Source organism: Phragmites australis, chromosome 2, assembly GCF_958298935.1.
Source record: "Phragmites australis chromosome 2, lpPhrAust1.1, whole genome shotgun sequence".
NCBI lineage: Eukaryota > Viridiplantae > Streptophyta > Magnoliopsida > Poales > Poaceae > Phragmites > Phragmites australis.
The window spans coordinates 967,983-980,422 of record NC_084922.1 but is presented as its reverse complement, the minus strand read 5'-3'; the positions used below and the strand labels follow the sequence as shown (position 1 = coordinate 980,422).

The 12,440-nt window shown below is 44.9% G+C and overlaps 1 protein-coding gene across 1 annotated transcript; it reads right to left on the bottom strand.

Annotated features, from left to right (window-relative positions):
- Positions 1-4,945: 4,945 nt before the first annotated feature.
- LOC133892536 (probable membrane-associated kinase regulator 2) lies at positions 4,946-6,830 on the bottom strand. Its single transcript, XM_062333385.1, has 2 exons — positions 5,449-6,830; positions 4,946-5,343 (listed from the first exon to the last, which is right to left on the bottom strand). Exons 1-2 carry the CDS (start codon positions 6,557-6,559, stop codon positions 5,249-5,251), a joined length of 1,206 nt encoding a protein of 401 aa, XP_062189369.1. The 5' UTR covers positions 6,560-6,830; the 3' UTR covers positions 4,946-5,248.
- Between the last annotated feature and the right edge of the window lie 5,610 nt (positions 6,831-12,440).

The following is a 12,440-nucleotide window of genomic DNA, read 5'->3' as shown; positions in this document are numbered from 1 at the left end:
TAGACTCGACAGGGAAAATCGTCTTTCAAACCAAATCTCCTACTTGAAAAGATTTTTCCTTTACTTTCTTATTGTAGGCTCTAGCTACCCTCAATTTATCATTTTCAATTTCTATCATAACATCGAGGTCATCTATTCTATCTACCATAGCATTATAATAATTCATGACCGACAAATCATTTTATCGTGCCACTCTCAATGGGCCAAGATTTACCTCAACGGGCAAAACAGCTTCTTGTCCATACACCAACTCTTAAGGAGTAACTTTAGTATTACTATATTTAGATATGTGATGAGCCCATAATGCTTCACTCAAAACCTCATTGCTTGACTTGGTCTATCCATTGGCCTGAGCACAATATGGTGATGAATTGAGAAGCTTAATTATAAATGATTTGGCAAACTCATGCACTTGATGGGAAATAAAAGAAGACCCTTGATAGGAAATAAAAGAAGACCCTTGAAATAGTCCAGTGTCCCCTTATATTCACTCTCCAACTTTTTCTAAGTATTTGGAGCTTCTCCAAAATGCTCTAAATCATCTCTAAAGTACTTGAAACATATTTTGACTCAACTCGATACACAAATACGTATAATTACATGCGATGATGATCATATATGCTTAATTACGTCATTAACATTTTGGGACGTGATAAACCTCCCCCTTAAGAAGAATATCATCCCGAGATTCGATAGACTTAGAGAGAAGGTGACGGTGGTGGAATAGGAAAGATTTATCCTCAATTGGAAAGAATCACATTGACTTTCATCGACGAAAAGAAAAGATAATCATTGGGCTTCCCTGTGAACTAGTAGTCAGACCGCTAGGAGCAGTTTTCTCCCGGTTGAAAGATTTCTAAGTGCACTCTTTGGAACAAAATTTCTATTCAACACGGTGATGAATATAGACTTGGGAGTTGTCCAAATTGTACAAAATTACAATGATATTTACAAGTTCTCAAAAAGCTCGGGATACTCGGAGCGGATTTTATTCTCATGCTCCCATGTCGCCTCACCTTCTGTGTGGTTGCTCCATTGTACTTTAATTGGAACTCAAAGGTATTTCTTCAGTTGTGACACGTGGAACACGTTGTGGATGGCGAAGAGGGACATAGGCAAGTCTAATTGATAGGTCACCTCTCCACACTGAGCAAAAATTTTGATTGGTCCCACGTATCAAGGTGCTAGCTTTCCTCTGATTTGAAAGTGTCAAACTCCTTTGAGTGGAGAAACCTTGAGATACACAAAGTCTCTAATCTCGAATACAGGTTCTCTCCGATGGCAATCCGCATAGCTCTCCTGTCGTGATTGAGCCGTGAGAAGACACTTCTAAATAGTCAGAACATGCCATTTTGCCTCTTTAACCAAATCTAGACTTAGAAAAGCCCTTTCACCGGATTCGGACTAATTCAACAGCGTTCAGCATCTACGGCCATAGAGGGTTTCAAACAGCGACATTTCAATACTTGCTTGGTAGTTGTTGTTGTAAGAGAACTCGGCGAATGACAAGCATATCTCCCACTTCTTTCCATTTGTAAGAGCACAAGATCAAAGTATATCCTCCAGAATCTGATTCACCCTCTCGGTTGGACCATCAGTCTAGGGGTGATATGCGGTGCTATGGAAGAGCTTAGTTCCTGTGGTCTTATGCAGATTTCTCCGGAAATAAGAAGTGAACTGAATGCTTCGATTAGAAATGATCTTCTTTGAAATCCTATGAAGGCAAACAATTTGAGTACATGTTCGATTTGTTGCTGACGGGCCTGAGTAGGCAACTACTCTCGAGTGACGAAGCTTTTGAGGTGGAGCCTAAGGACATATGGCTTCACTTTTCTTTTGTTGTCTATAGTTTTGTTTCCGCTGTGTAGTTGATTTAATCTTTTGTGTAAATTGTTGTAAATAGTTGAATGCTTAAGAACTTGTAATCTAATGTTAATTATTCACTCTTTCTTAAGTTTTGTTGTGATGTTATATGTTAGAAAGACATATGTTATGATCTTAAATACAAAACACGTGCCGAACTATCGGTATAGTATTCTAATTAATCATTGAGGTTGTGATTATTGATAACGATAATCCTGATGATTAATTAGAATACTATTTGAACGGTTCCTCACACCTCCGACGTTGTTCCGGTGGCCGCGTGTAGCGCTTGGGCACCGCCGCTGATGTGGCATCCATGTCAGCGCTATAGTTGACATGTGAGCTGGTAGGGCCACCTGGTCAATGGACTGTGCATCGAGCCCACGATGGACTTGGTCCATGGGCTTAGACACGATTCCATGTACTGAGGGAATATTTCTTTTCTAGGTAGAAGAATAAATAGAAAATAAAATAAAATTAGTGGGGCACATGTCAGTCAGATAATATTATCTACATGAATTCTTAATACCAAAAATAAATCAAGAAATCGTGCAAAAATAAAAAATCATCAGAACAGTAGCATTTCATCTTTTAATCTGTAATTGTAATTTCAAACATGTATATCTCACTCATAGAACTCGAAATGAGATGATTATTTTTCCTATATTAATCTAAAATCATGCTCTATTATTTCATGGGCTTATATTTGGAGTTTGATGATGTTTTCTTGGGTTTCTTGCATATACCCTTGCATCGGCCAAAATTCAAAATTAGACAACATATCTGAACGTATTTGCCGAAATAGATAATATATAGTTGTATTTATTAATTTAGCATTCGTATTCGGTACACGGCGTACCGAAAATAAATTTTTGGTACACCATATACCGAAAATAGACTGTATTTGACATACAGTGTGCCATACGGAGTATATATGATATTTACTATTTCGATAAATACACTCATTCATATAAAATTTTAGATTTTTTTTCCTTTTGCATCTGTCTATTCACGAGAAGTATCAGCTGTCTCGGAAGCTGTGAAGGGGAAATATGGTTTTTTTAATATGCTATATTATTAAGCATTGGCAACCGGAATGTCACCAGACAGCATGACAGAAATATATTCCGAGGCTGATCCATCAGGTATGTTCAATGGCTACCTAGTTCCATCATCCGTGTACGGTTAAAACGTCGGCAACACTGTTACAAGCTAAACGACTAGAGACTTTACCTGAAGAAAAGTATGCAGCCATGGAGCCTCTAATCTCCCTGAACAAGGCCCGAAGGGGAACTATGGTTGAGCAGAGAGAAAGCTGTCCTTTTTGCGTCTTTTAATTTAATTACTATGCAGTTCCCACCAATCGATTTAGCACGGGAGTCACTGAACCGTCGGCCACTTGACCGAACTCTCATCCAAACATAACCTAGTAATGCTCTTAGTACGTACTGTATGTAAGGGAAGTCATTTGGAAACTTCCTGCGAAAATGGATCCTAGCTATTTCTCGATCGGCGATAGGACGAATGTCAGCGGGTTTTAACGCTAGGGTCACGGCTCAAAACCAAAGCAATCAGCAGTGACCTCGTCTCTGTCACAGCTGGGCTGGGCTCCAACCACCAGGACCGTCAAGCCTACACGAACACATCCACATCCACATCGCATGCGGCCAAATTGACGTAGCAATAAATAATGATCGGCGTCGACCGTGTGCCGTCGCGCCGCTATCTGGTCCAACTAATTTGCTGGCGCCGCTAGCTGTGCTAACAATATCTCGCTCGGCTGCAATCGCCGGTCCTGTGGCGCTAATACTCCGTCCATCGGGACCATTGGTTAGCAGTGTTTTGGCCGGGATTGGTGCAAAGAGAATGAACCGGCGCAAGCTAATCAGGTGCCGTCACGGATGGATCGATGGCGATGCTTGTGTACGCTGTGGCCAGGCAGACCCATCAAACAGGCAAGGCAGTCGTGAATGCCAAACTGGGGCGCAGAGACGCTGCTTTCAATTTGGTACCACCGCTGGAAGGAGGAGGAGTACCATCGCTGCGTCCGTCGATGGACATGGACTAGGCTACCCAGTGGCATGGCATTGGATTCCTGTCCGGCTCCAGTATGCACCCATTGGCGCGGATGGACATGGTTCACATTACGAAGCCAGTCCAGGGGCTAGGTTTACATTACTGCTCCATCTAGATCTAAAAAAGTCAATGCGATTCTGCAGTCTTGCCGGATTCTACAAGGGACCTGTGTACTCTGGCGTTTGGTAGGGTGATTCTAAACGTCAGCGTTCAGCAGGCCCTGTTCCTGTCTGTCATCGACGGTAAAAAAGAGAGGCTAAACAGCCGCCGCCGTAGATGAACGAATGAATGCAGCGAGGGCAGGCAGTAACTACGGTGTGCGTCGCGTCGACACTCGTGTCTGCTCTCACGTACGTCCCGTGTACTCTAGTGGCGGGACACCGAAGCGGGCAGGGCAAAAGCAGCGTGCCCGTCCGTCAGCCGTCATGAAGCTGGAACGAATCAATCATCACGCCGCGCCGGGATGCGACGACACGAGGCTAACTCCTCGTAGACGCGCGCGGGCCACGGATCCGCGCTGCGTCCACGAGCTCCAGCCCCGCCCCGGCCGCCAGCCTTTCGCGGCAAACGAGGCTGCCGCTATGGATGTGCAGTGCAGCCAGCCCGGGTCCGGGCGAGCCGACGCGACGGCAGAGGGCAGAGTGCCGCGCCGTGCCGAGGCCGAGCACGGACAACAAGGCGATGGACGTCGGAGGGGACGGAAAGGCCGGGAAGAGCGGCAGATTTGGTCGACCGCGACGCGACTCTCGCTGTCGCGCGCCGGCCTTTCTCGAGAGGAAACAAATTCGGGCGTGCGAATCCAACCTTTTCCTACTGCTTGCTTGGTTTTGTTTTTCCCAGTTCACAAGGCAGCGTGGGTGCTGCTAAAGCCTGCCCTCCGACACGACGCAGCCGTCTTTTCACGGCGAAACGCTACTCGAGTCACGGAGCCTGCACTGCACGGTCCCATCTCTGTTGGAACCAGTTCGGTGTTGCACGCAGCGAAGAAATTTGGAAGTTGTTAACAAGGGACACAGAGGAGGATCAATTTACTAGTAGTAGGAAGGAAGCGACTTCACATGGGAGATGGTGCTGCTACTACGGCACCAAATTATCATCCAACTAGACGGTGAGAGCATGCAGGTAGGCACAACCCAGAAGTTCATCGTGGCCCAAAAAACAAATCTTTTGGGCCACGATAAGACAAGGAAGAGAGCACACATGCACGCTTTCATCATGAGGCTAATAACACTAGTAGCATCTACCTTAATACTACTTGACTACGGCGATCACAGCTCGTCTTTGTATCAGCGGATCGGACGGCCCCGCCTCACGCGCCGTCGCCGCTGTCATTGGTGTCGGCCGCCCTGCCGTCCCTCGGGTCGCTAATCGTCATGGGCCGCAGGAGCAGCGGCGACTCGGACCCTACCGGGTTTTTGCAAAGTAGGTACAGAGATGCCATTAGCCATTAGGTTGCTGCTGTGTCAATGGGAGGTGGTCCATAGGGGCATGGTGCATCCGTGCATGTACCTTTGGAGGCGTTGAAGGAGCGCTTGCAGTGGGCGATGGCGCTCTGGATGCCGTCCTGCAGCAGCAGCAGTGAGTCGTCCCGGCGCTGCGGCTGCGGAGTGGCCGAGGGAGGCGGCGAGGGCGCGGCGGCCACGGCGGAGGACGCGGAGCGGCTCTTGCCCAGGCGCTTGCAGACCTGCTTCAGCCCGGCCGGGACGCTGGCGCGCGGCGCACGCACGCCGCATGCCACGACGACTGGCTGCGGCGCCGGGGCCGCTGCGGACGGAAGCTGGGACGGGGAGGGGGATGGGGCGGGCGACGGCGCGGGGTCCGGCTCGGCGTCCGTCTCCTCGCCCTCGCTGGCGCCGGCGAAGCGGAGGCGCTCACCGTAGCGGCGGGAGACTTTGACGTAGAGCGGCTTGATTTTGTTCAGGTACTTGAGGAGCACCTCCTTCGCGAAGCGCCGTTCCTCAGCGGTGATCGCAGCCGCCGCCGCCGCATCCTGGGGCTGCGCTGCCTGGACCGCCGCCGGCCTGTCCGCGCCGGCGCCGGCGTCGGAGGTGCGAGAGCTGTTGTCGCGCGTGAAAAGCGAGACGAGGGGCGCGTCGTCCACCCGGAACTTTATCAAGAACCGGTTCGCCTGCTTAGCCGCCGGTGCGCCGCCAACGCCTCCGTTGCTCTCGCCCGGGACGGGGACCTTCGGCTTCCTCAGCTTCAGCAGCAGCACGCGGAACTTGGTCGCCGGCCGGAGCAACGACGTCGACGCCGGCACCGGCGCAACCTCGGCCGACAGCTCTGCGTCGTCCTTCCCGTCGCCGGACTCTCCGCCCGTCGGCGCCACCGCGTCGACGGCCACCACCTCGCCCCCGCCAGATGCGACGTCGTCGCCGGCGACGGCGAAGTTGAACTCGACCCTCTCCTCCTCCGCGTCGGACGCCGCGCTCTCGTCGCCGGGCACCGCAAACTCCAGGTCGAAGAAGGAGGCGTCGTCGTCGACGTCCCCACTGCCACCTCCTCCCCCTCCACCGTCCTCACACACCGTCGCGGCTATGGTCGTGGCGGCCACGGGCGCGCGCTGGTTGCCACCGACCGGGCCACCGCGCAAGTACTTGAGGAAGCTGAAGGACTCCATGACGAACAGCAGAGATGCACAGAGCTACTCACTCACTCACTCCTCGGCAGTCAATTCTCGCTCACTCAGTTCCAAGCCCAACTACTCCCTAGTCCCTAGTCCCTACTTGACTCTCAACACTCAAAAAAAGACTCTTTTGGGGAGCCTTTTGAGGCGAGGAGGAGAGAGGCGTGAGGGGGCGCAAGAGGAGGACAAGGTCGTGGTGGCGTGGCAGCATCAATGGCAAAGAGACGAGGAGCAGAGCGCAGAGTGACCCGGGTGGGGTTGGACGGACGCCAGGGCAGTTTTGGATTCCGACGGGGGTCCGCGCGGCCTGCAGTGCCTGTGCAGTGCTCACACCGTGGGGCTCCCGTGATCTCGTCCGTTGGCATCGGATTCAAGCATCATCGTGACATATACGAGTGGATGAAAGTGGTAGATTTTTTGTATACAAGAGTTCCAAATTATGTTGTTTCCTTTTGCGAGGAACTCAAATTCTGTTGTTCCTTTCGAGAAGCAGAATTCCAAAATTCTGTTAGCACTGGATGCGCAATGCACGCTTTGGATCACATGGAACGTTTGACATGAATTGTCGGGTGTGCGTGCTCTGGTGGTTTTTCTTTTTTCTACTGGTCCTTTTTGCTGTAGTAATCAATAACTGAACAGTGGACGACGGTAAGTGTTGGTAATAAAGAGGAAAAAGAGTAAAAAAGAAAGCCAGCTGATTAGTGAGATTTCATTCTGAATATGCGAAGGAGAGAATTTACCTTGGGATATGCGCTTGGTGGGGTGAATGAATCCATTATCCATCCTTGCATGAACTCATGTAATGCTGCACCATATGAACTTGGGTGAGAAACTGAGGTTACGCGAACATCATCTTCAGCTTAGAGCTCTATTTAACACCATGCGGCCATTGCTTAGCAATGCCCCGAAGAAGCCATCAGCTACCCATTGCCTGTTTGGCCACTGGGAGGTGCAATACAACTCCATTCGAGCTCATCATGAAGCTCTGGAAGACCATCATGCGGTTCTGACGAGAACATGGTGCGCTCTTGAGATCTACCTGTCAGGAGAACGCATACACCGGCGGCGGCGCCGGGACTTGTGGCACTGAAGACGTGATCAGTTGATCATTTGATATGAATGGAGAATGCACATTGCGGCATGTATTTTTGCCTGTGCAATCATGTGAAACATGATATGTACTACTGCGTCTTCAGTCTTCATTGTACGCTCCAGTGCCATTCGCTTCTCGACGTTCTCCTGTTCTTTTTTCAAAGATATTGCAGTGCCAGAGAAGCATGGTCAGTTTCACAATATTTTCGGCAAAAAAAAGTCAGTGTCACAAAAGACACTTTAAAATATTGCAAATTGACTTTGTGAATAGTAGAAAATTGTCTAGTCAGTTATGTCCTTTTTTAATCATTCAACTGTCTCTTTTTTTATTTTGGATATTCAGTCGTATCCTTAGCATACTTTACTCGCTACAGTAGCACAGTATAAAAAGATTGCATCATTTCCGTATTGGCTTGGAAATAAAGTATACAAACCTGGACCAAATCGTTGGAACGCAGAGTCGCAAAGGCCGATACTCGTTTGGGCTTGGCGGTCCAAAGACTCCAGACAGATTATGCTCGGCCACATTTGACAACGGTGGCAATTCTGAGCCCATCTGTTCCGGACTGCAGTCTACAGAACGAGACGTGCGAGCGATCCTTTGCCCGAATTGTGCTTTTCTCCAACCAAATGAGTGTTTAGGGAGAGCTAGGGTATATAGGATGGTGTTGGTTTATGCTCAAGTTGATGAATGCCTAGTAACACCAGTAACCGATACTACTCAGAGCTTTGCTTGCTAACTAGGAGTAGTTTTTCACCTTGATAGCGTGCATCGTGCACCCAAACAACACAGGCATGTACACTCATGTAGGCTTAGAGCTACCAAACTACTCACAAAGTCGCAAGTGCGTCCCAAGAGTCTTGCTAGAACTAGGGGTCCAATGGACCAACTCTTTGGATCTACCTCCACGGCCGGGAGACAGCATCATTTTGTTTGCATGTGAGGGAAAAGAAAGAGAGCTCTCTCTTTTTTTAGATCATGCAATGGATGAACTCATATCCCAGCTCATACATCTAAGGATGTATGTAGGCGATACTTGTTCCAAGTTTGTAGTCATTGGCCAGATAAACCACTAACGAATAACCAAGTTCTTGCAAAAACAAACATAGAAGGAGATAACATCAACCACAAATTCTATTGGCAAAGATATCCATAATGGTCGTCTCCAGAAGGCGGTATACAATTCGCATATTGCCCTACTCATCCTTCTTCTTTAGCAACGCGAAGAAACAAATCCAATGAGTAGCTCTGAAGATGACCTACATACAAGAGTGCACTTTTGACTTAGCCAACGTGCACAACATAGAGCACCCGCCAATCAAAATTTGTTTTTTTGCTTTACATCAAACCCATCTAGCCATGAACAAAATATATTGGATACACTACTAGGGCATATAAACCAAAAAAATTGTACTATTCTCCAAATAAACTTAACAAAATGACAATCAAAGAATAAATATCGAATAGTTTCATTACTAATATAAAAACAATATTTTTCACTTCTTTGCTAATTCTTCTCAACTAAGTTATCCTTAGCCAAAATCACACATCAATGCAGGTACCATAAGAAAATTTTAATCTTGAGAGGGAGTTTTAGTTTCTGTAAATAGTGGTTTGTCTGTATGATGTTTGAATTTAGCAAGGCCTTATACATCGAATGAACCAAGATTTGTCCACTTTGATGTAGTGACCATATAAAACTATCTAGTTGCTCGTTAAGGTGGACAATTGTCATGCATCCAATTTGCTTCCCACTATAGCTCTACGAAAGGAGACATTAAGTCAATCAGAATTAGGAATAACAATCCTACCAGGAGGTTCGGGTATCCACGAGTACCATGCCTGTTGGGCACGGGCTAGGTCTTAGATTTCGTCCACATGCATAGCGGGTCAGGTACCTGTAAAGTCACAGCTTAGGTGCAAGTATCATAGTCCACCCACGGGTACCCATAATATAACCGTGAAGCACACCAAACAGCCCAGGCACCCAGTCCAATTAGCGTAAGGTCTATAACCCTAGCCTAGTTCACTATTTAGCATCATTGTTTGTTTCAGCACTTGCCACTATTGTTGTCAGCCGAGTTTTTGCACAGATGGATTGTTGCCATGCATCCAATTTGCTTCCCGCTTTCGCTCTACGAAAGGAGACATTAAGTGGGTTAGAATTAACAACTTTCGTCGTCATCGTGGCTTGTTTTGTATATAATAGAGAATGTGCTATTACTCTTTTAGTGTACTTGTACCGATCCATCTGTCCTCTAAAATCTAATATGTGTACCACTTTGTAGTCTAAGATGCTCCAAGTTGAGAAAAGAATACTTTATATTCATAAGGCCTGAACATAAATAAGAGTATCATGTTTCTTTTCCACCTGAGCAATGGTCTTGCTACCTAGCTATTTACTCCAAAGCAGGCTTTGCCACACCCCTTCTTCATCATATTACTTCCCACGTCTAAGAGCAAGCATTAAACCTTTTTGCTGGAATAATTCTTTATCCAGGGACATATTTTTGAAACGAATCGAGCTATTCACCTATTCTGCATGCACCTTGATAAAAACAAAATGTCATTTTCAATTTGTTTACACTTCTCTTTCTCTATTCATAGGTCCAAACAAACCTGGTATTGGTAAGGAAAAAAAATAACCAGTCAAGCCTGAAATTAGAACGCAAAATTTATGAATTCTCCACGGGATAAATGCAACCCCCCCCCCCCAAAGTCACTTGGATTTTGACTTTCCCCCCCAAAAGTTGTTTTGTTGCAAAAAAAAAAAAAACCCTAAAGGTTTGATTTTGTTGCAAAACACCCCTAAAAATTCAATTTTTTTAAAAAAAAATTACAAAAAATTCTAAAAAAAACTAGAGACAATTATAAGACCTTTTGTAAAATTTGTTTTAAAAAATAATATCCTTTACATCATATTTCATGGAGAGTAAGTTTGAAAAAAAGAAAAACGTGCAACTCATTTATTAATTCGAGTTAAACGCATAGTTAATTCTTTACTAATCCAAAAATCATGAAACAAAATTTTTTAGTCTTCTTACATGATCCTCTATCTTGTAAAAATACATGAAATCTTGAAATAGTTATTGTAACATGCAGGATTAAGTAAATGTGTTGCAGATAGATTAATTCATAACTAATCCATAACACCTCCAAAATTAGTGAAACCACTTTTATTAGTTTACTTAAACAATTATTTGTGTAGGAAAAATAATGGTAGACATGAAAAAGTTAAAATAACATGAGTTAATAAATGAGCTGCACATTTTTCTTTTTTTTTCAAACTTCCTCTCCATGAAATATGATGCAAAGGATATTATTTTTGAAAACAAATTTCACAGAAGGTCTTAGAATTGTCTCTAGTTTTTTTAGAATTATTTTAATTTTTTTTTATTTTTTTGAATTTTTAGGGAGTTTTTTGCAACAAAGTCAAACTTTTGGGGTTTTTTTTTAACAAAACAATTTTTAGGGGGAAAATCAAAATCCAAGTGACTTTTAGGGTATTTGCAGTTTTCCCATTCTCCACAGATACCTTGTGGGGCCCACCGACATCTTTTAGTCGTTCGCAATAGGCCGGACTAAATCAAACGGCGCAGAGATTCCAAATACTGCTGGGCCCGGTCCAGCAGAAAAGCTGAGTTCGAGGTGGTGCCCTCCACGTTGATTCCGCCAACCTTTTCACCTCTTTCCTGCTAGATCTACTAATCCTTGTGCACCCTATTGTGTGTTTTGTGGCAAATAAAACTATTGATGCTCATACAAACATTAAAAGAGTTGATGAAACACTACAGTAGGAATACGTTGAATGCTTTATATAAAAAACCTTCAGTAGTTCTTTTGCGAAAAAACACCCTTCAATAGTTTGCAAAACCATATAGCACGTTTAAAAAAAAAGACTTGGATTACAAAGTAGTGATAGAAAACGTAGAATTGCTGATCTTCAGACATCTTCATAGTAACAACTAATAGGACATGCTTCAGTTAAAATACAGTTTTATATAGTATGATTGCTATCGACAATGTCCATTTCAACCGAATCACATACCATGGCGGTTGGCACTGATTCAACGTCCTTTTTTTTTTCTAAATAATATTATTTTATTAAAAAATGGTAATTTTTTTTGGTAAAAACAATAGTTAAATTCAAAAAATTATAAAAATAAGTACCTATCGACACACAAAATATCGATATGCTATGTGGCACAACGTCTAGGAGTCTATCGGCACGCAGAATATGAACCAAATGTCTGTTGGTATTTCGCATGCCCACATACATCCAGGTAGACACTGATAAGAGTATCATGCTAGCGGATAGCCGATAGGGCTATCAGCAAACGGAATACCGACAAGCATTTCAGCACTCTAATTGCTAATAGCCCGGCAACTATCTTTTTTAATTAATTTGTATTAATAATTAGGAGAATATAATATATTTATTGAAAGATTTTTATTAATAATTAGAAGAATATCATGTATCTAATGATGCACTGTTAGGACTAAATGTGGATCCTATAAAAGAAGTTAAAAGAGTTGTCCAATGTGGCACCTATCAGTATTCTACATGCCGACATGTCATGACGTGTCACATGTTGACACGCGGAATGCCGATAGATCGGTACGTTGCACGAACATCATATGTGGTCCACTCCTTTAGTTAGATCCATAACTTATCGATATTCTTCGTGCCAATAGGTCTTCGAGTCGAGAGGCACGTAGGTTGTTGACATGCGAAATACAGACATATCACTTGTTGGTATTTCACGTGCCGGCAGGTATATA

Excerpts from the sequence above, each read along its gene's own strand:
- LOC133892536 (XM_062333385.1), bottom strand. The coding sequence starts at position 6,559 with ATGGAGTCCTTCAGCTTCCTCAAGTACTTGCGCGGTGGCCCGGTCGGT. Across the intron at positions 5,344-5,448 it reads CTCCTTCAACGCCTCCAAAG|GGTCCGAGTCGCCGCTGCTC; the intron begins GTACATGCACGG and ends AAAACCCGGTAG.